The following is a 27,965-nucleotide window of genomic DNA, read 5'->3' on the forward strand; positions in this document are numbered from 1 at the left end:
GTGATCTTCAAAGACAACCCCAGACAAGCAAAATCAAGGGGGGGGGGGGGAAGGTAGAGTTACTTATCAACTGTATGATTCACTTAACAACTCCGGTGATTTGCTTAAAAGCACGGCAAGAAACATCCTAAAATTGGGTGTGCCTCACATTAACAGCCACCTTGCTTAACAATGAAAATTTGGGTCCCAATTGTGGTTGTTAAGTGAAGGACTACTTGTACTCATATTGTCAGGAGAGGATGAATTCAGTCTCTTAGTGATGAATGTGTCCTCCTGGATGTTACTGTCCTAAACAAACGCGACAACGTATTATAATATAACCAATATACAAAGGAAAGTGCTATTAATAATCTCTGTTTATTACCATCTGAGATTATTGGATTTATTGGATATTATGTATAGTATTTTTCCTCTATAAAAAACATACCATCTCCAGAGAATTGGGGAGAAGCTGCGTTACTTAGACGCAACAGTTGTTCCTAAGCCTCTGCACCTATTGTGATAAAGCATTCTCTAAGCCAGGCGTTTAAAACCAAGAATCTCCCTCTCTCGGCGTTGTTCTTCGCTGTGCACAAGAAGAGGAATGACAACAAACCTTGCGTACTTGGCACCACACAGGACCCCCAAAACTAACCAAGTACATTGCGCGAATCTCCCTCGGAGTTCACAGCGACGCTTGAGCAGATGCAAAAACCAATGACGTAAGCGCGTACAGGAGACCAGACGGAACGCCGGCAGAAAGCTCCGACCGAGCCGCCGGCCTGGCGTAGCCGGGGAATGGGGCGGGGCGGAAGGGGCGCCTCCTTGGCCATTACAGGTTGAGGCGTTTTGGCGCGCTCGGCGGAAAGCATTGTGGGTAGGGCAGCGACTGTGGCTGCCGGGACGGTTGCGCTCATGTCGCAGGAAGGAGAGGAGGCTGCCGCTGTGCAGTGCCCTGTCCGGGCCGCCCTCGACCATTTGTGTCAGGAACTCAATCTGGATGTTGACAGCGCTTCGGAAGCCCTCCGGGATTTCACAGCCTTGCGGGGCACCTACAGCCTTGAGGTGGGGAGGCGGCTTGTCTGTCAAGGGAGGGATGGGTGGCTGGCTGACTGAATCCCTGCAGCTGGTTAAGTGCTCAAGGGGCCACGCAGATCCCGCGGCTTCCTTGTTCTTGGTGTGTGTGTGTGTGTGTAGTGTGCTTGTGTGTGTATACAATCCTAGATTGGGGCTCCTGGGTCTCAGCAACGCTCGACTAGGCTCCCAAGTGTCCCGTTCCCTAGGAAGTTTTTTATTACTGCCTTTTAAAGCACTGTGACCCAGGGACCTTCTGCGGTATTATGGGTGGACGTCGGAAAAGATGAATGCTCGCCATCGAATTAAGAACCATCATTGACGAGTCTTAAATCATCTGAGATCCATAGAAGAACCATTTAACTCAATGCAATAAATCACAGATAAGCCCGGAAAGGATTTTGATAAAAAGCGGAAAAAGCCAAGGAAAAAAAAACATACAGATGGCCGGAACTTCTTGTGCTGTGTTATTTTAACTGTTAGAACATTTCCTTGAAGATGATATTAAAATACTGCCTCAGGAGGTAGAAATACGTAGCCTTGCTTTTTCTGTACTACAGCTTTAGAAGTCTTAACGTATAAATACTGAATACGAACCACATAAAAGTTATTTATTCTTAAATAAGAATTACTATCCAGAAATAGAATGACTATCCCTTGATATAATCAAGCGTAAAAGCAGTGAATTATAACTTAGGCTTACGCTGTGTGACCCCCCAAACTGTAAGGTTTATGATTCAGTATATTGTATGAACCTAGAAAACTGAGTTATTGAGCAAAATTATTTTTACACTATTCTAGATTATGGCATTCCAAACAAGATATTTCCACAACAAAGCAAATGCATATTATCTCCATACATATTATACATATTTCAGTTTCTCCAGTTTCATTTCATATTATGTTTTAATGAGATGTATGAACTGGCAGAGAATAACACGATTCTTTGACATGTCATGTGAGATGTTTAAAAGCTGGCGTAACTTTTCATTCATTTTGATATTTTGGGGGTTTGCATTAAATACTGAAAATACACTTTAACAAAGTTCATTGGAATAAAAGATACTATAATCAATATCATCCTCTGAGGTTTCATTCTGCAGTCTTCTAATATTTTTATTTTCCTACTGTTTCAGTGGGCTATCTTAAAATACCTGCTAAATTTCTATTCGTATACATGGTAGTTGTTTGGCTAGCTAGTGAAATAAATAAATGAATTCAAAATCCACAAAAAAAATTCACAGGAGCCTTGGGGAAAAACATAAAATATGTTCAGGATGTATAAAGATTACTGGTATTCAGTGGGAGCATAATTTAAAATACAGTATAATAAATTATAAATAAACCTTCATAAACATAGAAATGAAAACAGATACAGGTAGTTCTCAATTTACAGCAGTTAATTTATTGACTGTTCAAAATTACAACAGCACTGAAAACTAACTTATTACCGTTTTTCATACTTATGACTTGTACCATCCCCTGGTTACATAACCAAAATTCAGACATCAATCATCACACTTAGACTTATATACCGCTTCATAGAGCTCTGTGGCTTTCTCTAAGTGGTTTGTAGAGTCAGCATATTGCCCTCAACAATCTGGGTCCTCATTTTACCAATCTTGGAAGTATGGAAGGCGGAGTCAAGCTTGAGCCGGTCAGAATCAAATGAGGCAGTCAGCAGAATTAGACTGCAATATTGCATTCTAACCATTGCTCATATTTATGATGGTTGCAGTGTCCTGGGAGTCACATGATCACCTTTTGCAACCTTCTGACAAGCAAAGGCAATGGGGAAGTCATATTCACTTAACAATTGTGTTACTAATTTAACCACTGCAGTTATTCACTTAACTATGGCAAGAAAGGTTGTAAAATGGGGCAAAACTTACTTAACAAATGTCTCAGTTTACAACAGAAATTTTGGGCACAATTATGGTCATAATTTGAGGTCTATCTATATAAGACAAATGTCTGCTAATAGAATAGATAGATAGCCCGAGCTGCTGGAATGTTGGCCTCTGGACAGAATTTCAATTGTCAAACTGGATAAATGCCCCTTGGGAATAGGATAGGGTTAAATATTGAATGATAGATTTTTAAAATTAAGATAAAGTCTTTGGAAACCTCCCTCCCATTTTCAGCTAAAGCTGCAGGTCATAAGTGCATGCAGGCTGCTATGTGGCTGAATTTTGATCATATGAAACGGTGTGGCAGCAGCTGTAACTTCACGTACATATTGCAAGCCCATTTTTCCAGCACCATCATAAATTTGGCCGCTGAACAAATGGTTGAAAGTTGAGGACTACTGGTAATTATTAGATTCTTTGATTTAAAAGTACTCTTTCATGTGACTGTCATATCTCTATGCAAGGCAGAGAATTACCAAAATTCAATTGGAAAAAAATGAAATAATTTTTTTTTCGTGTAAAGTGCTGTACGCCATTCTTTGTAACTGACAATCTTGTATTGGAATACAGATAATATATTTTAATAGATCTTTCAAAGGAATAAGCCTCCCAGTGGTTTTATCCAAAGGGATTTCAAAGATAAAAAGTTAAATTAAAATTTACTTTATTTCATCCAATAATCAGAATAGAAAGCTGCTTAAACAGTAAAATGAATAAACATAAAAAGCATAAAACTATGAATGAAAATAAAATTATATTTAGCCACAATCTCTTATAACAGTAAGAGTTTTTAAAAATCTCAACAATTAAAAATATTCTAGTAAACTAAAATGACATAGCTTGGGTTAAATAAGTATTTATTAAATTTTACATTTAATGTTGTGAATTAAATACATTATTAAACTTTTCTTTTTATCTACCAAATCAGAATTGTTCTTACTAATTTATAAAGCTTCTTGCTAAAAGTAAATATTTATTCACACTATAATCATCATTATTAATCCTAAAAACAGCAAATAACTTATTTTTGCAGGGAGACATTATACATTGGTTGGCTTGTGCTCTCTATGTTGCTTGCCGTAGAAGTGTAGTGCCTACTGTGGGAAGTAGTTTGATGAAAGGAAATTGTGTCTCACTGACCAGAATTCTGCGTTCAGCGAAGTTAAGGTATTTTTGTTTTAAACAATATTCCATGTACCATTCTGGTCTAAAATTGCAATAGAAATATTAAATTCGGTTCAAAGCTTGCATAAATGAATGCCTACTTTTATTGTCTACTCCTGGTTCAGCTGAGATGACTAACATTCCACATGGAAATTGCAATGAATTTGGTATCTGCACTTTGGTTAATGTTATCATAACAATGATTATGTTACTATTGTTACCTAAATGAAGCATTATCAATTGTTACCTACATATTGAGTTAACGCAATATGCTAAGCCAAAAGCAAATAAAATTATGATTTAAGGTCATTGTTAAAAGTAGCACAGAAACTTGACCTTGTTTTTTATTAAGCATTCCAAAGAAAGAATGACAATACATTGGATGCAAGACTTTATGAAAGTAGATGGTTTGGCCAGGTAATTAAATATTAAGCTATAATGTGATTTTTCTTTGATTTAGAGTATAGTCTGAATCCGAGCCATTGTTAATGTATTCAATAAACGATTGTTCAACAAATCAGTGTAATCAAGCACATTGAGTAATGCTAATCACCATTTTTCACACTAGCCTATTTTACAGGATTATAATTAGCTGGTTCAGTCATGTTTACCTAATGACTATTAATATAGTGTCTTCATATTATTTCAAACAGCAGTTTTAGTGAAGTCTCTTTGCGTTTTTAGCTGTGTTCATTAACATATTAAGTGATACGCATGTATTAAAGCATTCTGAATGAAATTGTTATAAAATACACTGAGAATGTCTACAGAAATTAAATGTATAATTTGATTTTCTTTTCTTTTAAGCTTAATTCAGTTTTTTAGTAAAATGAAAAAATGGATCGACATGTCAAACCTGTGTCAAGAATTTCGAGAGAGAGTAGAGAAGTTGGAGAGAAACTTTGAAGTGTCCACAGTAATATTCAAAAAATATACCCCAATCTTTTTAGATATATTTAAAAATCCTTATGAAGAACAACCTAAGTTTCAAAGAAGCAGGAAACAAAGGTAAGATGTTCAAAGGTTTTGTGGTATTTTGGATTTCATGTTGCTAAAAAAAGTAAAGTGAGCAATGTAAATATATAATATTATAAAATTCCTTGGTATACTTCTTGGCAGACTCTAGGCACATCTTTTTCAATAATGTAGTTGAGAAAGTAAAGGGCTTGTGTAATATGGTGCGAACCTTTTAATGGAATATTGTATGCATAAAAACATGGATACAATAGGATTGGTATAGTAGCAGATGCTTGAACATTCCAAAATGGTATGCTAATCATTTATGGCCCTTCTTAAATTTAATAGAATCTAAGTCTTCTGTGTGATTTTCAGTAATTCTAAGTAATAATTTAGAACTAAAATGAGCCTTCTCTTCCAATAGACGGGTACCCTGTAGTGCTAAAGATCTATTCAACTTCTGCTGGACTCTATTTGTCTACACAAAGGGTAATTTATAATGGCTTAGCTTTATTGGCTCTTTTTAATTAAATATTTTAGCTGTATCGTTAAATGACTTGATGTGTTCTGTTTTAAAGGTAATTTCAGTATGATTGGAGATGATCTAGTGAACTCCTATCATTTACTTTTATGCTGCTTGGATATGATTTTTGCAAATGCACTTCTGTGTCCATATAAAAAAGATTTAATAAATCCATCTTTCAAAGGTATGATCCTTATTATTGTCTCCCAACTGCAATGCAAAGTTTTAATTTGTTTTTAAAAATAAATACATACTAAATTTATGGAACTTTTATTTTTTTTAAAGGTTTGCCAGAAGACTTTCATACAACTGACTCCAGTATTTCTGAAAGGCCACCATGCATTATTTCTACACTCTGTGAATTACATGATGGACTTTTGGTAGATGCCAAAGGCATAAAAGAACATTACTTTAAGCCATATATTTCAAAGCTCTATGATAGGAAGGTATACAATCAAAAATAATTACTAATCATTTAATTGTGTTTAAATTTTTTATTGCTAGGATAAACATTTTTTTCCTGAAATGTTCATTTTAAATGAATACTTAGAAATGCACTGTCAGATTTAGTTATGAAACCATAATCTTTTAACTCTTGTATTTTGTAGCACTGTATTTACCTTCCCCCCCCCATTTTTTTTTCTGCTGCCTTTGATTAGAAGTTAGAAGCAATCTGCCTATTATACTTAGTGTTATCAAGCAATTCAACTCTTACAAACAACCTTTCTACCACCACTGTTACACAGTCTTATTGTATTATAATATGGCAACTTCATCAACATATTTTCCAGAAGTATGGACTTCTCCATACTTCTCCATGAGCATTGCAATAGTTGAGAATTCTGGGAGTTCAATAAAGGTGAACAGTGCTTAGGTTGGAGCCTGCAATATAAATAGTTAAAATTAAAGAAGTGTTAGATCTGATAGTTGATTATGATTTCTCTTTTGGTCATCTACAAAGAAAGCATCTGTTTAAAAAGTTACCAGTAGTGGTTCTGTTTAGTAACAGTATGGGTACAGGTAGTCCTTGACATACAACAGTTCATTTAGTGAGGTTGCAAAAATGACTTATGATCGTTTTTCACACTTATGACCATTGCAGCATCCCCAAGATGACATGATCAAAATTCAGGCACTTGGTAATTGACTCACATTTATGACAGTTGCAGTGACCTGTGGTCATGTGATCAACTTTTGTGAGCTGACAAGCAAAGTCAAAGAGAAAACCAGATTCACTTAACAACCATGTTACTAACTTAACAACTATAGTGATTCACTTAACAACTGTGGCAAGAAAAGTCATAAAATGGGGTAAACTCACTTAACAAATGCTTTGCTTAGCAACAGAAATTTTGGGATCAATTGTGGTCATAAGTCAAGGATTACCTATATTGCAATCTAGTTCTGACATGCAGAGAGGTGAGGTTCTTATTTATTTACTATCTTTGTCAGTTTTTGAACAGTAGCAGGTCTCTAGCAACATACTTACCTTCACAATAAAGTATTAATTCTGACATAATAAACCAGAAGCTTATGAGCTTTGCATGAGTGGATAAATAAATTAGGAAATTAGAATTGAATATTGCTTTCTTTTATTAAACTTTTAAAAAATTACACAAACTACAACAAACTAAGTTTATCAGAAAATAGTCTGATACCTTGCTTTTGTTTATCTTTTTCTGCTTTTCTAATGATTTTAGATTTTAAATGGAGATTGTCTTTTGGATCCAAGCTACTTTGTAAATAACAAGTAAGTGTTTTCTTTAATCACACTATTTAAAGTATATATTAAAATATTCTAAAAGTGGCTGTTCTGTGTGATTTAGATTGATTTTAAGTAACAGGTATGGTAGCTGATGGAATAATTGCTCACTGAATTTTTAAAATTAATGTTTTTACTGTTGTCTGGGATATATGGTGAATTGCTGTTGGCGAGTATTTATGAATATGAGGTGAAACCATATTATAATTACCCTGAAAAGGCTATGGATAGGATTTAGGGAATTTATTTATGTTAGACTCTAGTCTAGTCCTAGAAATAAAAAAAAACTTTGAAACAACCCCATTTAATCAGTGTGTTTCCAGCATCATGAAAGAAGGTTGGAATTTTAAAGGTCTTTTTTAATTGCTGGTGCTTCATTTTCCCTGCTATCACATCAATGTATTTTTTTCTTTTTTAATCAGTAGGAAGATAAGGAAAATATAATTGAGTATATATTGATGAGGAATAATAAATCAGCTTTCATATTGCTTGTTTTTTCAGTAAAGCCCTGAATAAAGAATATGAAGAATATGTTCTCACAAAAGGTGATTTTGATGAAAGAGTTTTCTTGGGAGCAGATGCAGAAGAAGAAATTGGAACACCTAAAAAATGTTGTGCAGCTACACCATGCGGAAATATAAGAGCTCATGTTGAATGTCATCTTCAACAACATTTTGAAGTAATTTAAGTTTTGTGTGAAATAAATGCATTTGTTGTAGTATTAAAGAATTACTGGGATGAGATATTTTTAGTCTAGTCATTAATCAACTGTGACGTGGCAAGCAGTTATAAAAATGTTGAAAAAAGGAATTCTTTCTGTGGTGATCTCAGATCAACCGCTGGAATGGTTCATCTGTTAGTGCAGATAAATGAATATTGCCAAATATGTGAAAAATATGTTGAACTTACTGCAAAACTATTATGTAATTGATTTTCAGAGGTCAAGAACTGTATTAGAAGAGGATATGTAGGAGGTATATAGACTGAAATTGATTAAGGTTCATTTCCACCATGATGGATGGAGGCTTGCCATACTAGCTAAAACCAATCTTTTTACAGGTCATACATAATTTGTTGTGCCTATTATTGAGAGATTTGGAGGCGGGAGGGGTTGTGTGAGGAACAGCAATTTTATTCTCTACCAATTTCAGAATATCTGAAACTCAATAGTTTTTGACACAAAAGACCTGCCATGGGAAAGTGAGAATACATCTGTTGTAGTGTTGTAATATTGTGTCTCTGCATAATATCAATGATTTCTGAATTTATGTTTGTAATTGTTGAAATTTATATAGTGGTATTGTTCTACCCAGTTGGCCAAAACAATTTAAACACATTTAATTTGACTTTCAGAAAAGGTCCTTTGCACCATCAACCCCTTTAACTGGCAGGAGTTATTTGAAAGAGAAGGAATCAGTAATAACACCAGTTGCTTCTGCAACACAGAGTGTGAGCCGTTTACAAAGTATTGTAGCAGGGTTGAAAAATGCACCAAGTGAACAGCTTGTAGCTATTTTTGAGTAAGTTGTATTGCATTTGCTTTATGTTGCTCATATCTGTAACTTCTGTCTTTCGTTTTTCTGATGATATCTTCGAACACTTGATATTTTATTTGACAATAAACAACCATGCTATGTTTTCTGAATTGTAACTTCAACTGTTACAGGGCAAATTAAGCATCTACTTGTTAAAATGATAATGGGAAACTTCTTGTTTATAAAGTTTATTAAATATTTAAAAAAATATTAAATCACCTCTAATTAGTTTGAAATGCATATTAATGTTTTGTTTTAAACAAGACTCTATTTGCTAATCGTGTTTAAAGTATGTCTTTTTATATTCCACTATAGATCATGTATACGGAATCCTAGGGAGAATATCCAGAAAAGAGTGGAAAAGATAGGTGATATTTTCCGTCAGAATTATACTCTCTCTGTCAATGATCAACTGGTATGCCATTTAGGTAAGGATACGAAAAAATTTATATATTGCAAAGCCAAAGCTATTAAAATAATAGTTCTCTCTTTGGTCTCAGAGATACACATTGAGTTAACTAACAGTTAATTAACTACATAGAATGTAAGAAATTACATATTGTTGGTCCCTTTTTTTTGATGAAAGCAAAATACTACCATCAAAATACCAACTTTATTTCACAGATGACTCTGATTGTTCTCTATATTATAACTTTATACTTTGAAAAAGTATTTCAAAAGCAGACTTAAATCATTCTGCTCAAAAATATCAACTTTTATATTCCTCTGAAGAGTCTGGAAATGAAATGGTTCCATTAAAATTTCTTATTCTCATGAAAATCCTTGTCTAGAATTTTATCTAGAAAATTTGTTCCTTTTTGCTAGTTTTATAGAAATAAACTACAAAATGATGATTAATTTTTCTAGAGTACAAAGAGGATTAAAGACAGTTGTAGAATTTGATGGCCTCTAAATCTAATAAGTAACATTAATTATTTAATATTAAAGCATCCTGTCATGATGATTGAAAGCATCCTGCCGCATTGTATTATTGTGTGGTTTGGAAGTATTACTATTTCGGACAGGAAAGTGGTGCAGAGAGTGGTGAGGATGACAGAAAAAATTATTGGAAAATTATTCGGTTTGTTTTTTGGATACTTATCTAATTTCCTTTTAACTTTTGTGATATGTGTTTTTTAATGTTGGACGCCGCCCTAGTCCTTTGGGAGAAGGGCGGCATATAAATCCAAATCCAAATCAAATTGGAAGTTCACTTCTTTCTATCCAGGATGTAGCATCTAAGTCAGTGGTCGGCAAGCCGCGGCTCGCGAGCCACATGTGGCTCTTTACAGACTTTAATGCGGCTCTTCTGTGTGCCGGGCGCCCGCTCCCCTCCCTCCTCTCGGGCACTTCAAAACAAGCGTCCCTTTCCCTTTTTTCTTTTCGACCCACAATGATTAGGGAGGATCCTGAAGTCGGGCGGGGACGAGAAGCGAGGAGGCAGAAAAAGAAACGGAGGCTAAGGAGCTTCCCCCCCCGCCCCCTCCCAGCAAAAATCTAGATTTTTGCTGGGAGGGGGCGGGGGGGAAGCTCCTTAGCCTCCGTTTCTTTTTCTGCCTCCTCGCTTCTCGTCCCCGCCCGACTTCAGGATCCTCCCTAATCATTGTGGGTTGAAAAGAAAAAAGGGAAAGGGGCGCTTAAAGTTTCAAAATATTGGAGCAAAATATCGCTTCAGAGGCAACAGTTCTCATGGGGAATTAGCCCTGGAGTTTCACTGCCCCATGCCGCGTGATCAGCTAATTTGCTACTGCCCGCCGGCTCCCTGATAAGATTTTTGCGGGGGGAGGGGGAGAAGCTCCTTGGCCTCCGTCTCTTTCTCCCTCCTCGCTTCTTGGGGCTCCACCAATGGGGGAGCAAGGCCCGCCCAGCGCCAGGCTTTGGGCTAACACAGAGGTCTGCAAAGTTGGCTGTTTTAAGACTGGTGGACTTCAATTCTCAGAATTCTGGGAGTTGAAGTCCACCAGTCTTAAGAGCCAATTTTGCAGATCCCTGGGCTAATATGATTGATGCCCTTGGTGGACTTCAACTCTCAGAATTCTGGGAGTTGAAGTCCACAAGTCTTCAAGCTGTCAGGTTTGAAGACCCTGGGTTTTTTTTTCTAAATGGTTAGGGGTGCAAGGGTCTTGCAACTTGACAGCTTTAAGACTTGCGTGCTTCAAATGCCAGAGTTTATTGAAACTAAAAACAGTGTACCATCCTATGTATTTTGGGTTTTAAAAATGTGGCTCTCAAAATAAATTTCAATCGTGGTTTTGGCGAGATTTGGCTCAGTTGAAAAAAAAGGTTGCCCACCACTGATCTAAGTGATACTTGACCAGGGTCCGCAGTATTGTCAGGGACGCTGCACATCCTCTCCACGACCAGTTTTCTTTGTTACATTCTGGGAGGAGGCTTCACAGTTTTTGAAGCAGGACAATTCAATTCTGTAATAGCTTTGTACCATATAGTATCAAACTTGTTAACTCTCAAGACTTTTTGCCACCATGTATATAATATGGGCTGTGATTAATATCTGTATGTATATGTGTCTGTCTATCTATGTCTGTCTGTATCTGTCTATTTTATCTATCATATGTATGTATGTCTGTGCATGTATGACTATTATATAATAAGTAATAACTAATCTGGCATATATTTATCCATGGCTTTGATACTGGGTTTTTCTAACTATTATTAAATATCTTCCTCATTTACAGGTGTATATTCATTTACTCAAATATAAATGCTATAAGTAGTGGAATTTGTTGATAATTCTGCATACAACTTACTCATTAAGATCTGAAGCCTTTAATGCTTTCTTAATATAAAGTCACATACTGTTTTATAGAAAAAATGCAGATAAACTGGACAAGCTTTTAAGTATTAACCTTATTTATGCATTTATTATTAATCATTAAATATCAGTACTTGACTTAATTTTCAGATTTTGCTCTTCATCGATTAAAATTGGCAGAAATTTTGTACTATAAAAGTTTGGAAACTATAATGATACAAGAAAAGCGAAGGCTGCCTGGCAAAGACATGTCTGTAAGTTCACAACTATGGAGAAAAAAACAATAGAATACTTTAAAAAAAATCAAATCGTTTCATAATTCACTTGTTATTTGCTGTACTTTTTTTCTCATTCTGAAAATAGAAGCTTCTGGTATTTTTCACAGATTATTGTTGCTTCATTCAATTCACATGTCAATTATCTTATTTTGGAAATTATATTTTATTGTGAAAAATGTTCTTCAAAGCTATAATTCTCCAGGTGCTATTTGAATTGAAATGTTCCTGAACAAATCTTTTTTTATGAGTTTTGCAAAGGAATTTCTTCCACAAAGAAATGTGCAATTCAAAGTTCATAATAATTGAGTACTATCATAGCAGTGAGTTTTTTAAAAAGTATGTTAAAGGGATTTTTTTAATTCAGTGACCCACCAGTGAACTAATGGGTGCGAAAAATGAATTATGTTCTGTATTAACGATTTCATTATTTTTGCAACAGAAAAAAATACAGCAAAACTGATTTCTCAAATTAGCAATATTGTATCAACATGTTTCTAAGAAATTGATGTCTTGATATTCTATAAATCATTATTCAACAAATGAGTAAATGGCACCTTTTGTTTTTTGCTTATTGTACCAATGCTTAACCGGGGCTGCTTCACTGCAGTATAAATAAGTATTGTGATGGGTTGTAACATTTCATCGGTTGGGGCTCCTCATGCTGAGAAAATTGAATATCACGGTTACTGTATGATGCCATTGATTCTCATAAAATCTAACCTCAGATAATTCCAAAGAATCCATTTGGTATTCCAAATTTTTTAAAATTTAAAAAGAAATAATTTTTGTATGATTGTAGCTTTCAAATATTTTCTTCTTCTTTCTAGACCATTTTAGAACAAGATATTTTCCATTGCTCTTTGCTTGCATGTTGTTTTGAAATAGTTCTGTTTGCATATGGTTCACCGAGAACTTTTCCCTGGATCATTGATATTCTTAATGTCAAGCCATTCTATTTCTACAAGGTAAGCACAGGAAAAGGTATGCAAGAAAGTGGTTTTATATTAGGTCTTTTAAAAACTATTCTGAGGAAAATAAATATTTTAAACAATAGTTTACTGTGAAAAATCACAAATGCTTAAATTTGTAAAATGAAATGTGTATTGAAGTATTTTGTACTGCTACATTGGGATAAATAAAATTTGGATTTGTATTATGTATGTATGTGACTAAATTACTTTCTGCACTCAAGGTGATTGAAGTATTCATACGTTCGGAAGAAGGACTGTCAAGAGATATGGTAAAACACCTCAACAGCATTGAGGAACAGATACTTGAAAATCTAGCCTGGAGAGAAGACTCTGTACTTTGGGATGCCCTCCAAGCCTCAGAAGATGAGGTTCCTCGTTGTGACGAAGTATGCTGTCCACCAAACAATTCATATTTTACACAGGAAAAATATTCTGATACGTATATCATTTTCATTTGAAACGCTGGAAATACTGTCTCACTAAAACATGTTAAGGCTCAATTCCTTGTATTAAAAACATGAGTTATAACAGAATTGTAAAACAATATAGTTTTTTATCTCTTGAAATTGTTACCTTTTCTTCTCCAGGTAATATTTCCAAGTAATTTTGAAACAGGAAATGGAGGAAAAGGATTAGGATATCTTCCTATGATGCCAGCATCTCCTATCATGCATCCCAGAGTAAAAGAGGTTCGGACAAATCATGAGGGCAGTCATAGAAGAGGTAAGATGAATTATTTTATATCTAAAAGAACATCTACTTAGATAAAGTGATAGAATTAAATCTAATTGAAATCCAGATGAAACATATTTTAGTGTTTTTCTTTCTAAAAACCATACAACTAAAGTTTTTAGCTCAATTTTATTAGTGCTGTAATATTTCTATACTTAAATATTGGTTGTAGAAAACATCCAAAGAAAATCAGAAAAGTCTATGAGCTTGTAAATTAGAAAACTAGACAGTGAAAAGAGACCTTGTTATTTTATAACTAAGCTTGCTTGAATTGTCATTTCCATCCAGTTTTCCACTGTGATATACCAAAACTGTCCACCTGTGTACAGGCAAACACTTCAAATACTGTTGAAGACAGTGAGGAGGCTACCTGCAAGTATGGATGTGGGTGATGCTGCTGATGCATCAATCATCTATTTTAGTGCAACAGTGACAGGGAAAACATTATACCTTTAAGTCAGTTTTGATTCCTGGCAACTGCCCCCTGGCAGGTTTGCAGTATTTGGCAGCATTTTTCAGAAGTGACTTACTAGTTCTTCTTCCTAGGGCTGAGAGAAGTAACTGACCTAAGGTTATCCAGCTGGCTTGCGCCCAAAACAAGACTGGAACTCAGTTTCCTAGTTTCTAGTCTGATATTTTAACCACTATATCAAACCGTCTCTCAGTGACATCTCAAATATGCTAGGTATGCTTCTGCACATGTATCAAGCCTCCCTTGCCCAGTCTTTGCAAGAAACTCAGATTTTTTAAAAGCATCAAATCTATACCAATTATACTTTCACAGGGCTCAACAAGCACACACTCAATATTAAAGGTGCCTTCACATGCTGTTCTTCTAATATGATTATAGGCCATGATTTGTTAGCAGTGCCCCTCTAAATGGGACAGAATTAATGGCCACAATGTGATATCAGGACTCAGAATAAGGATGAGGTCATACCTGAACATTTCAACTTCTCATAACATTTTATGGCAAACCTTAAAGAGACTGTTTTGGAAAAAAATGAGAGCTTAATAAACACAGTTGAAGATATTGCTGGACTCACATACATCAGAAAGTTTCAAGCAATCTCAGGAAGTTGAAACTGTCTCATGTTAAAACTGTCAATCGATAAGATACTTGTAATCTTCTCAAATGTAGCCTGCATCAATATAACCCCTGCAGTTCCATCCCCCCATCCCATATTAAATCCTAGATCAGTCTAGTTACTCCATGATCTGATGAAATAAGCTGCATCTCATGAAAGTTTATCCCTTTCAATAAAATGTGTTTGAGAAAGTGCAACCAAATTGAAATGACAATAACTGGCACCAGGAAATGGATTCTAAAGCAATATGAAATGAGGCTGAGTGATAATCATGATTTTCACTGTCCCACTGTCAAAGAACAGATCCGTCAGATAATGTTATCTCTTCACTCTTTATTTTACACAAACTGAGTATACTACATCTTTTAGTAAACTCCTTGCTTTGCAGAGAACTGAGAAGTTCAGTTAGATATAAATGTGAGTACTTACATAAATTCAAAAAATATTCCAGTGGAATACAGTATTATAATTTATTGTAAAATGAAAACTAATTTTATTATTATAAGACCATAGAAGTATTTGGCCCTCGGTGTTCCACTTTTGAACATACTGTATTTTTCGGAGTATAAGAAGCACCTTTATTCCTCTAAAAAGAGGCTGAAAATCTGGATGCGTCTTATACATCAAATACAGCATTTTTTTGCCTCCCGAAGCCCCGCCCCTTCACCAAAATGGCCGTGCATACCCTTATGGAGGCTTTCAGAGAGCTGCTGGGGGCTGGGGAGGGCAGAAATGAGCAAAAAATGGGGTGTTTTCCTCTCCCCCCAGCTCCCAGCAGCACTCTATAAGACTCCATAAGGCTATACATGCAATTTTTTTGACAAAAAACGTTTTCGCGAAAAATGGGCTGTTTTTTGCTCACTTTCCCCCCCCCCCCCAGCTCCCCAGGAGCACTCTGCAAGCCCGTCCCCCCAAGGCTATTCATGCCTTTGTTTGGAAAAAAAACAGGCTCGTTTTCATTACAAACAGGCCGTTTTGGGGAAGTTCACAGAGTGCAAAAACTTTTTTTCCCCCTTTTCGGAAAGCTCTTTAGTTAGAGTTATTGATGAGAATTACATTGATCAAGCACTGTGCCAGCAGAAACAAGTCTTAGGTACTGCAGGTTGTCAGCGATTTCCTTCTCCAGCACATGGATAAATACACCTGTAAACATCTACCTACCTACCTATTCTCTCCCTACCTACCTAATGTATTTCTTTCTCTCTCTCTACCTACCATCTCCCTCCCTCCCTCCCTACCTATTGTATTTCTCTCTCTCTCTATCCCTCTGCCTATCTCCCTACCTCCTCTCTCTCTCCCTACCTACTGTATTTCTCTCTCTATCCCTCTACCTACCTATCTACCTACCTACCCTCTCTCCCTACCTACCTACTGTATTTCTCTCTCTCTCTCTCTCTCTCTCTCTCTCTCTCTCTCTCTCTCTCTCTCTCAACCTACCTACCTACTTACTCTCTCTTTCCCTACTTACCTACTGTATTTCTCTCTCTCTATCCCTCTACTTACCTATCTACTCTCCCTACCTACCTACTGTATTTCTCTCTCTCCCTCTCTCTCCCTCTATCTGCCAACCTGTTTTTTTAAAATTTGCCTCTTCAAAACCTTGGTGCGTCTTATACTCTGGTGCGTCTTATACTCCGAAAAATACGGTAGTCTAATTTGTAGAGTTCCAAATGCAAAATATTTTGTCCCTCTGATTTACTGCATTTTGAAGTACTGCTTTTCTCTTTTATTTTAGATTTGCAGCTATTGTCTCCAATCTCCATTCATGATCGTTACAATTCTCCTATGGCAGGAAGTGCTAAAAGAAGGCTTTTTGGAGATGAAAGCCCTCCCACAAAATCTGTAGAGAAAAAATATGCTGAAGCAATGAAGCTGACAACAGACAAGCATATGTCTGTTTCACCTGATGAAATTGCTCTAAGTATGGCACAAACTGCAGTAACAAGACAAAAAGTAACAATCCCATTGCACGGTAGGTATGAAATAATACAATTTTTGTTAGAATTTTTAATGGCAAGGGGTAATGGTAGTGAACATTTTTAGAATGAAATAATTGTCTTAAACAACTGATATGGGTATGAAAAAAGAGCAAATTGTTCAATTTAGTGTTACTTTTTTTTTAACCGGCGGAGGGGGGGGGGGAAAGCTACTTAATAGTAGTTACTTAATAGCATTTTGTGTGATTGGTATCCAAATAATTTAGCTTCTTATCACTGGATAGTCCCTGATGAAAGTGTTGGAAATAAAATATAAGCTCACCTGGGTAGCAAAAAGTCTTTAGTTACCTCTAGGTATAATTTTGTAGAAATGTATTGCTTTGGAGGCATCCATGGGGAAATATTTCAGGGCTGGCCATTTTTTTTTTACTCCATATTATGCTGTATCATATAGCTGGAAATAAATACACATTACTGTAAATACAAAATGCAGTGTTTATTGAGGCAACAATAAGGAACTTCAGTAGACCCATGAATCACCTATTCCTAAATTACATTAGTCTGTTGAAAAAATTAAGGTTGAATTAAGTAGAGTCTTCTGTATTGACTTAATATGCATTTTCAGAATGTTTGTTCTAGCCTAAGAAAGGATATTATAAACAGATCGATAACTTTTGTGTGTATCTTAGGTAATATAAATGAGACAGGAAGGATCACATTGGTACCTATTGCAGTCAACCTATCTGAAGACTCTAAAGTGGACAGCTATGGACAAGTCCCACTCAGTGCTGATGCTTTAATGACTGTTTGTCCAAGTCAGCTTCCTCCAAGTGAACCCATTCATTCAGCAGGAAACAAGCCAAAGAAAACTGGATCTCTAGCACTTTTTTTCAGAAAGGTAGAATGTATTTGTAAATACATTTTGTATTAAAATTATACTCCACATGACCACTAGCAGAAATCTTTCATAAAAATAAGAACATATTAAAATCAGTAAAAGCTATACACAAGTGTTACTAAAAACCACAACACACTTTGAAAGCTAACATGAGATGAGGGCTATTCTACTTATAATGGATAATCTCTAGAAAATAAAAATGTTTGTGATAAACCAATATTTTTTTTATAATCACAATGAGATTAACTCAAATATGAATCCACAGTAAAACATAACTTGTCAAAAAGAACAAAGAATTGTAAAATAAAAAGACTTCTGGAAAGACACTTTTGTGCAGATCTTACATGTTAGTGTTAGAAGCTTATAAACCAAAACACAATTTAAGCGCATGTCTGAATTCAAACTCTTTAAGAAAAAGAAAATGCACACAACACCAATGAGTATAACTAAAGGTCAGAAATACGGGAGGCAGACTTCTCTGCAGAATGGTTACGGATGGAAACCTAAAATATTTTTGTATTTTGAGTATTCTTTCCCTGGTTAAAATTCTCAAAGTGATGTTGAAATTAGAATAAGAGAGATATCCAACCAGAATCCAAGATAATTCCAAAACTTTTGTACAGTTTTCATATAAACGATAAAGAGATTGGCTTTCTAAACACTCTTTAAAAACTGCCCTAAAACTGCTCTAATCAATTTAGGATGAATTCTAAGTAGCACTCATCACTCGATCTGGAATAGATTAAATTGACTACAGTGCGTTCAGATACAACATATACATAACTGAAAATTGCTGAGGAAGTCAAACATATCGTAGATCCATTGAACTTTAGAATAGGAAACTTCAAATAGAAGGGCATGAAAGAGAAACAATATTCCATAATATTTGAGACTTATTTAAAATAATCATAGATCTTCATCTGCAAATGAATTGCTAGTCAGGAAACATAACAAAATAGCAGAGTTGGAAGGGACATTGGAGGTCTTCTAGTTCAAAACCCTTCTTAAGCAAAACCATATACCATTTTCAGACAAATGATTGTCCAATCTCCTTAAAAACCCACAACTTCTGGAGGCAAGTCTTTTCACTAATTCTAATTTTTTTATCATAAAATCCATCTTTATTGCTTTCTAATTGTTCTAATTTAACAATATCACTATTCAATGATATTTAAATATCACTGATCATGACATGATTAACAAGCAAAAGCAAGAAAGCTATTAAAAATGACCTCAGAAAAATAGAAGGCAAAAAAAGAATACAAACTTGCATCGTCAAAGAGCAGAAAAAATGACAATGGTAAAGGAACAAAAAGCAACCAGCTGCATGCACAGTTAGCTTAGCTAATACCTATTCTGACTTAATTGATAAGAAATATGAAAAAAAAATCAATGAAAAAAACATTTGGTAAAGATAAGACCTAATAGTTATGCCATATTTCTTTGGTATCTTTGGGAGTAATCTGATAGTTGCTATTCATATAGAGTTTCTAAAAGCTTGACGGAATAATTAAATTACACTAATTTTCAGCATTATAGTCATAAACTTGCAAAAAAAAATTAAATTAGAAGCATACCACTACCCATTTTTCAGAAGTGATTCAAATTCTTGAAAAACAAACAAACAAATCCTTAGTGTGGCCTTTCCTCTTAGGTATACAATTTGGCAAGTGTTCGATTACGTGATCTCTGCTCAAAACTGGATGTTTCCAATGATTTACGAGGAAAAATATGGACTTGTTTTGAATTCACTTTAGTCCATTGTACAGACCTAATGAAAGATAGACACTTGGATCAGCTTCTTCTCTGTGCTTTTTATATCATGGCAAAGGTAAGAGAACCTTCAAAATGTAATTTTTTAATGTTCTGGAATGAACTTTGTAATACCTTATTTTAATAAATTGCTTAAAGAACAAATATTCTTAAAATGTTTTTCGTATTCCTAGGTTCTTTGTTTCCAGGCACTCTAAATAAATGTTTTCTTTTGGCCAGCTAAGCAGGAGACTGCTGCAATAGGTAATAGGCTATTTTCCATTATTACTACAGCACAGATGGTTATAAGGAAAAAAGAGAGATTATGCTTTGAAAATAAATTGGAAAAAGGCACTTCAAAATAGGAGCACAAATGTAGCTCTTCTTTAAATTCTTTAAAGCAATAATATATTTTCTGATTTCTAGCAACTGCAGTGTGTAGTGTGATTCCCTAAAGAAGACACTGCTGCTTTAGAGTTATATTGGTTCTTGCAAACTCATTTTTTCTGAAGTATTGCATAGCATCATTATAGAGAAGTTTGATTGGATGCCCTTTCCTTTTATACATAATTAGTCCCTTTCTAGAACATACTTTTCTCTGCAAGTACATGTTAAATAAAATTACTACTACTGCCACTAGTAGCTTATCAGATTTTTGTTATCATACTGTTGCGGCGGGCTGGGGTCTTTTACCTCAGTTCTCCAAGGACGGGACGTGAGACCACAAGGTGCTAGAGAAAACAGGTTTATTGATGCATCGAATCCAGCGTGTTCATACACAATTCTGAACTGTCTTGGCTACGCCCAAGACAGTACTTTTATACTTTTTCCAGCTTCTAAGTTTTGAGTAAGCCTTTCCCCTCCTTCTGGGCTGTTTGCCCACACCTCTGAGACGGCCACCTGGTCAGGGGCGTCGATTTGCCTTGCTCATCAAAAGCAATACTTATACTTATGTCCTACAAATATATTTGGAAAGTTACAGCAAAGTTACAGAAAGAGAAGTGAAAAAGTTAGCATCAGCAACCTTTAATGCCAAGTTTTATTCATACGCTAAACGGCAGTTTCATATCTTGCACAAACACTATCTGTTTCCTGTACCCAAGTCTTGAAGCCTTTTGCAACTTATGTTCCAGTAAGATTTGTAACAGATATTAAGCAAGCTAATTCAAAAGTCAATTACCGTAATAAACTGGCTCGATTGGTCCTTCTGATATAGGGGAGTCTGGGGGCTCCTATACCCTGCAGGTAACATGGCTATTTACCTGCTGCCTCAATACAACAGTTTCTAACAATCTCATTTCAGTTCATATTTAAAGTATTTGTGATTGTTTGAAGCAATCTATACTTTCCATTATTTTTTTAAATTTCAAATGATGTGGTTGGTGGAAAATGAATATGAAAATCAGGTAGCAGATTACAGGAAGAAAAATCATTTTCTCTAATTTGTTAGAAGTGAGAAACTAAGCTAGCAGTTGCTAAGCAAACAAGACATTGAATTAGTTTAAATACTTCAATTTTATTAGGTGTGGACCTCTGATATTTGAGATCAAATTTTTAGCAAGATTCAGAAAGAACAGAGAACATATTTTTTTCTAGTTGTGTTATATACAATGACTCTTCTTTGAAAATGCTGTAGAAAGCTATTTAAGTTTATGTATACCAGTAGGAACCTTTTCTTTTTAATCAGTTACAACTACTTCTTTCTCAGGTGTCTAAAGAAGAAAGAACTTTTCAGGACATAATGAAAAGTTATAGAAATCAGCCACAAGCTAACAGCTATGTAAGTATATTTCAGCACATTTATAAACATTTTGTTTTTGTTATTTAAATACTATCTTCAGTTTTAAGAAGAGTTCCAATCATGCTCCCCCAACTTACAAAATCTTGCTGTCTTTCTTCTCTAGGTATATAGAAGTGTCTTACTGAAAAAAGTACAAGCTGATGTAATAGATGTAAAACATGAAAGCATGTCAAATGAAGGTAAGAGGGTGGTAATTACACTATTTTAAGCTAAAATGTATACTTGACAATAGGATTCTCTTGAATATGTAACATTTAGAATATATTGCCTGACTATTCAAAATTAGATGAAAACCATTTTATTATTTTAAAATATGTCTATAGGTTTGAAAATACTGTCTTACTTAATTTCCCCCCTATAATCGTAAATTAAAACATTCTAACATATTTCAAGGCCGATTGTTACATAAAGAAGAGAATAGGAACAAGCAGAATGATAGCCCTTATAATACAAATAAGGAAATGTAGTTGAAAATTTAACCTGTGGGCTTAACAAATAATATCAAGATATTTGCATTGTGACCTCCATTTTCTGATTAAGTGAAGCATTTTAGTTCATGATATACACAGCGACTTGGATTTTATGGAAAACAGTCTCAGAAATAGAATTAAATCTATTCTAAGAAACGTGGTTTCAAAATATTTTAGTATTTCTTCAATATTTTTCCTAACATAAGTGTACTTACTCAAAGGATGTCCATGTTCAATAGGGTTTACTCTCAGTAAAAATTAATTCCTGACATGACATTTAGCCATGGTTTCTGGTTATTTTTTTCTCATATAGTGTATATACAGAAATGTGTTGTGCCAGTTTTGTTGCTAACAAAACCATTAGTGATAGTGACAGTGCTAGGTAGGGATCCTGGTCTGTATTCAACACATGGCGATCTGGTTTATTTCATGTATGTGCACTAGGTCAACCCATATTTATTGCAATACCATTTAGACTACAATCCTATGTATAGTAAATATAGGACTAACTTACATTCCTCTCGTGATTTGCTTCCAAATAAAGCATCTACAGGTGTTCTTTGCTTTTATTAATTCTGCAGATTGGGCAGGTGATGGATAGAGAAGGGAGGAAAAATAGACTTTGGTAAAGTCAACATATTTCTGCTTCCCTTTTTAAATTTAGAAGCTTATTATATTTATCTTGCCTTCTGTCTTCCTTCCAAAGGTGTCTGCGGGAAGATGAACAATTATAGAGATTTGGAAAAAGAAGATAGAAGCGATCTTATAATGTTTTACAACACTATTTATGTAAAAAAAGTGATAAACTTTATACTGAAATATGTTTCCAACCATGATTATATGGTATGTGACTCAAATTTCCAGATGGGTTCATACAGTTTGATTACTGGGTGTTTTTTTTTTGCTCATCTTAGATATAAAGAGAGGTAGATTATCTCTAACAATTCAATTCAGGTTATACTTGAACACCAGATTCCCATCTTATATGATTAAGAAAAGCTGGTCATCGCAATAGTAATCTTCAGCTAGACAGTATTCTGCTACAGAGGGCAACTTTTACCTTTCCAAACTCTGCCAAAAACTACTTTATTTTCCCCATCCTTTAAATTTCCTTCATTTTTGCATGTTTGAATAGCGTGACAAATTTATTTAATAGAAATTATAAATTAATACCAAGTTGCATTTGATGTGAGCCAAAATTCAGTTAGTGCATGCACAGTTGAGGCTAGAACAAGTTAAAGCTAGTGAATGCACGGTTACTGTTGAGGTATTAGACACTAATTTCTAAAAAAGAAGTTCTGTTCAAGAGAAGCTTAAAAAAGAAGCTCATTTTGAAAACCTGTTCCAAAATACAAGAGATAGCTTTGCTGTGGGTGTGGATTTATCTATTAATAATGTACAGTAATAATTGATAAAGCATATTACATTTATATTTTAAAATGTTAATTGCCTATTTCCATTAAGCTGAAACCAATTATCCTATTTTCCATAGAAACAGCACTTCAACAAATGTGAATTTGAATAATGTAACAATTTTGTAGGATTCATTAACTGCACTAATTAACCTATTTATGTTTCTGTTAAACTTATTATTTATCACATAGTTTGTATGAATTTAGAACTTAAAGCAAATGAAAATTTTTTCAAAGATAATATATAAGGATGGGTTAGCTAAAATTTTCTAAAAAATAATGGCATTCAATTAATTACCATTTTTCATTCAGGAGCAAATGGCAGTATATATAGTGCTCCCTTCTAACCCTGTTAGCATGGTTAGGATGAAAGAAAGTGATTGACACAGTGAGCTTCAGTGGCAAATGATGCCCAGAGTTTAGGTCCCCCTATTCCTAGCTCAATAACTTAATTACTACGTTATCTTTCTAATCCTTTAAAAATCTTTTTTGTTACCAAGGGAGATCTATCTTATAATGTACTTCAAAACATAAAGTGTCTACCTACTATTATTTGAATAATTGCAAATTGCTTTCATTTATTATAGAGGCTAATCTCTAATAATTTTTAAAGTGTTTTATTGAAAAACCATTCAATCATCTTTTCCTAACGTTCAAGAATCCATGATTCTTTTATTTTAATTACTGTAATAGCATATTTTTAATTGTTGTGGAATAGTAATCAGGAGTGGGGAAAATAGAATTGAAATTTTTCTTCAGCCATGAAGTGACTTTGGACTAGTCACTGTCACCAATCTATTTCTTGGGGTTGTTACAAGTATTACATTCACAGGGGGGATTTGATCTCTTGAAAGAAAGGCAAGATATAAATGCAACTCATAAGTTAAAAATAACTGATCTGTATTTCATAGATAATTTTCTTTTCACATACCATGTTCTAAATGTTCATATTTTAATGGGAAGTTAAAGTAGTTGAAAAACATACTGTGAGTTAAAACCTCATTAACAAAAACTGGAGTACAGCTGAACTATCTGATGATGATTTTGGTTTAGTTTTTGCTAAATAATGTCTACAGCTTCTAGAAATCTTAAGTGAAGAAAAAAGAGGTATCAGCTAGTTGGGGTATAAAATAACTTGAGCAGAGAAATGACTGTCATTTTTTAAGCTTCAGTTAGATGAGAGGTTAACTGAGAAAACACATGAATACAAAATACAAAAAATGTCACCATAACTGTATTTCAGAAGCAAACAAAAAAACCCATTGTGTAAGCCTTCGTATTCATTCTACATATCTAAACCAGTTTGTTAAAGACAACTTTATTATACACAACTAGTACAATGGGAAAAGAAATCCTGAAATATCAATGTCTTGCCTGGCTCCCAGAAGGAATAAAAACAATAATTTTAAAAGAGCAGTCCTCCGATGTGAAAGAGTGCCAACTTCTGAGTAAACACACATTAGTTCAAGTTATAATAAAAAAAGTATCTAAGTGTAATTTTTTTTCCTCCCAGGTGGAAGCACCTCCGCTTTCCCCCTTCCCCAGCATTAAACAGCTACCAGTATCTCCTCGGCGAATTTCTCAGCAACATTCTCTTTATGTTTCACCACACAAGAATGGTTCTTGTCTAACACCTAAGAGTGCACTATTATATAAATTTAATGGGAGCCCCTCTAAGGTAAGATGTATTTTTCTAACAAGAGTTAAAAATATCATATTTAAATGTTGACTTCAGTATAATCTTTCTGATCTTTTTAAAGGATCCAGATAACAATATGATAATTAAATATTAGATTGAAAATTTTAAAGTGACTCAACTGCCACCTCACTCTCAGCTTGTACTTCTATACCATGAGGTGACAGTCTGCTAAGAACTATGGGGAAGGTGGATGGGAGAGGAGCCTTGCTTGGGAGGGAAAGCGAAAGTTGCTGGGGGAAAGCAAGAGGAACTGCTGTATTCCCCCCCCCCCCCCAATCTCCCTGGAAGGCTGTTTCAAGGTCACACAAGCAGGGAGAAGAAAGCAGCTGTATACCAACCTATGTTTGAAGTGACCATTCTCAAAACATCTTGCTTGAACTATTTGGGGGAGAGAGTAGCGTGGGGGAGACAGCAAAGAGAGGGAAAAGCTGAATATATGAATTTTGGCATGCAATTGCAATGCACTGGCTTTTAATAAAACAATACCTTTCTCAACAAAATGGAGCCAAGGATCGATTCTAGTTAGAGATTTAAGTTGCAGCAGGTCTGACAGTGATAAAAATTAGACTATTATATGAAAATATTAATTGCAGTATACAAATTTACTTTGAAAAATCAAAACCTAATAACATATTAAGCTTTTTTAACTGAAATTTAGTATTATTTTTGATTGTGATGTTTTCAATTTGACAGAGTTTGAAGGAAATTAACAATATGATTAAACAAGAAGGACAGAGACCTAAGAAGAGAGCAATATCAATTGATAGTGACACAGAATCACCAGCTAAGAGACTTTGCCAGGAGAATGATGATGTTTTACTTAAACGTCTTCAAGATGTTGTCAGTGAAAGAGCAAACCATTAAATCCGCAAAGATGCTGTGAACACCAAAGCTTTCTTGTGACTCAATTCTCCGTCCTTCCTAAAGTTTTTATGTTTTGTAGGTAGACGGTTATCAATCAATGTATTAGAATTTTAAGATGCACCATTATCAAAAGAAAATTTATGGCAGTTATGAATTTTTATACTCTGAATTTATGTCATTATTCTGAAGGTTTTGATCAGGACTATATTAAGTAATGCATTTTAAGGTTATTAAAAGGTTATTGCAATAATTATGTGAAAGTAGGAGTTTGTGAGAAAATCTTGATTTAAGATGGCTTTCTCAACATTTATAATGTATTATTTACTGGCATAGTAGTTTGGGTTTATGGTTCACTTAACATTTTTGGTATTATTGTTTAAAAGAATATTAGGATCTATGCATTATTTTAATATAAGATAAGATACAGTTAATCATTAATCCAGTAAGATAAGGTGTTCTAGTTTAGAATGTAGATATTTCCCCTGTTTGAAAGGTTGGATGAATGTTTTGAATAAGCTATTCTGTAAAGCAGGGGTCCCTACCCCCGGGCTGTGGCCTGTTCGGAATTGGACCATGCAAGCAGTGGGAGAGCATTTGAGCATGTGCAGTTCCATTTGCATGAGCGACAGGTACATGTCCCAGTGGCTTGTGCAAATGGAGCTGCATGCACTCATAGTCCCTCCCCCATGGTTGCATGAAAGCATCCCCTCTCCCCTCCTGTCATTGCTGGCGGTCTGCAAAGCCAGAAAGGTTGGGGACCACTGCTGTAAAGCACTGAAAAAACCCCTATAAACTTAAGATTTCTTTTTCTCCCTTCATCCCAAAAAACCCAAGCCAACACTGAAAATGATTTCCTAGGAAAATACTGTTTCTATTATCAAACTTTTGCTAAGTTAAAGAAATTTATGACTCAATATTATAAAGTATACCAGCTTTCTTTAATGAACTACTTGGTAGCTCTAGCCACCTGCTAAGCAGCTGTAAATTGTAACATTCTACTAAAATATTTTTTTCAACCTGAAAAGCTTATTTCCCTTTGTGTAGTATCTACACAAAATACGTATAAGCCTTATCAAATTAAGTGTATGCATAAATCAATATGAAATATTATAAGGTTTTAACTGTAGTCTAGTTGGCTACTTTTTTAAAAAAATGCTGAATTTTTTTTATAAAGAGGGAAGTTCATTAGAAATATTTTATGAAAATATAGAAAGATAGGAGTTCCATCATAAAGGATCATTCTAACTATTAAAAGTAAGAACCATAAAATATTTTGCATTTGTATTCATATAAAGAAAGATTTAAATGTTGTTAAGTTTGCTTTTGGAACAGTTTTATCAGTTCTAAAAAGGATTTTTATATTTAGTTATTATTCCATAGTATAATGCATTAAGAGCTATCACTTAATAAACCACCAGAAAGCCAAATAATACGCTGAAAAATGTTTTACGATAGACTTAAACATATTTATAAAAGGTGCCTTTTTTCTTTGGGGAGAAAAATGTTTCACCTTTTGAAATATTGGCTTGTTATCACAGAGTGTTGCATAAAATTATACTCGGAGTATAGTTTCAATGATATGCAATTGGTTTTTACCTTTCTTTTCTAGTCAATCAGTCTTAATGTCTTACTTTTCTCTCAATGATATAAATACCTTCAAGGCAGGGAAGGTGACTACCTTGGGATTTTCAAAGAAAAAAGTGCCCTCCCAGGCCTTCAGCCTTTAAAAAAAACAAAGAAGACTGAACAATGATTGTTGCTGAGATTTGATGCATGTTATAGAGGTAGCTAGGGATATACGTAGATCAGCAGACAGAAGCAGTCTGTGAGCAGACATAGCAGCTGCTTCCACTAACTCTTGAGACTCCTAAGTGGCAGCACAGAGATAACAGATATCCCTAATTTATGAGTGCCATTTAGTGGCTCTGATTTTTATAGTCCTGTTTTAGTAGTACAGCTCTGTTCCTAATAAGAGTGGTCCAGTGTACCACTGATATAGAAACCCAGACATCAGAATAGGTGTATCCAGTATAGCCATGTTGATGTCTAATGTTTGGATGGAGGCCCCAACCTCCCAAAGGTTTGCCTTACTGCTCATGGAACTCTAGTTATATCCTTGCTTTCTTTATATATTGAATAGAGATATTCTCAGGTCTGACATTCAAAGTTTGGTGCTGAAATTTGGCTTAAGTACACATTAATAATTTATGTTAATTGAGTTTTATATTAATTATAATTTTTGTATTAATTACAAGTTGACTATGATATATGACATGTTCCAGTTTAAAAATTTGTTTTATTTTCTAGAACTTAACTCTGGATCTATCCTTGTAAATAGAACTTCTTAATTAAAAAAATCTTTATTCTGATCCGATTTGAACTGTTT

The 27,965-nt window shown here is 34.6% G+C and overlaps 1 protein-coding gene across 1 annotated transcript; it reads left to right on the forward strand.

Moving 5' to 3' along the window:
- The first annotated feature begins 831 nt into the window (after nt 1-831).
- On the forward strand, nt 832-27,953 carry RBL1 (RB transcriptional corepressor like 1). Its single transcript, XM_081949090.1, has 22 exons — nt 832-1,044; nt 3,997-4,130; nt 4,935-5,135; nt 5,509-5,573; nt 5,663-5,791; nt 5,893-6,053; nt 7,308-7,357; nt 7,871-8,048; nt 8,723-8,889; nt 9,220-9,332; nt 11,828-11,931; nt 12,783-12,920; nt 13,148-13,312; nt 13,514-13,649; nt 16,482-16,718; nt 17,373-17,581; nt 19,236-19,412; nt 21,042-21,113; nt 21,238-21,313; nt 22,311-22,447; nt 24,530-24,694; nt 25,409-27,953. Exons 1-22 carry the CDS (start codon nt 895-897, stop codon nt 25,577-25,579), a joined length of 3,135 nt encoding a protein of 1,044 aa, XP_081805216.1. The 5' UTR covers nt 832-894; the 3' UTR covers nt 25,580-27,953.
- Nucleotides 27,954-27,965: the final 12 nt, after the last annotated feature.

This window comes from Natrix helvetica, assembly GCF_964273705.1.
Source record: "Natrix helvetica genome assembly, chromosome: 3".
Lineage (NCBI taxonomy): Eukaryota > Metazoa > Chordata > Lepidosauria > Squamata > Natricidae > Natrix > Natrix helvetica.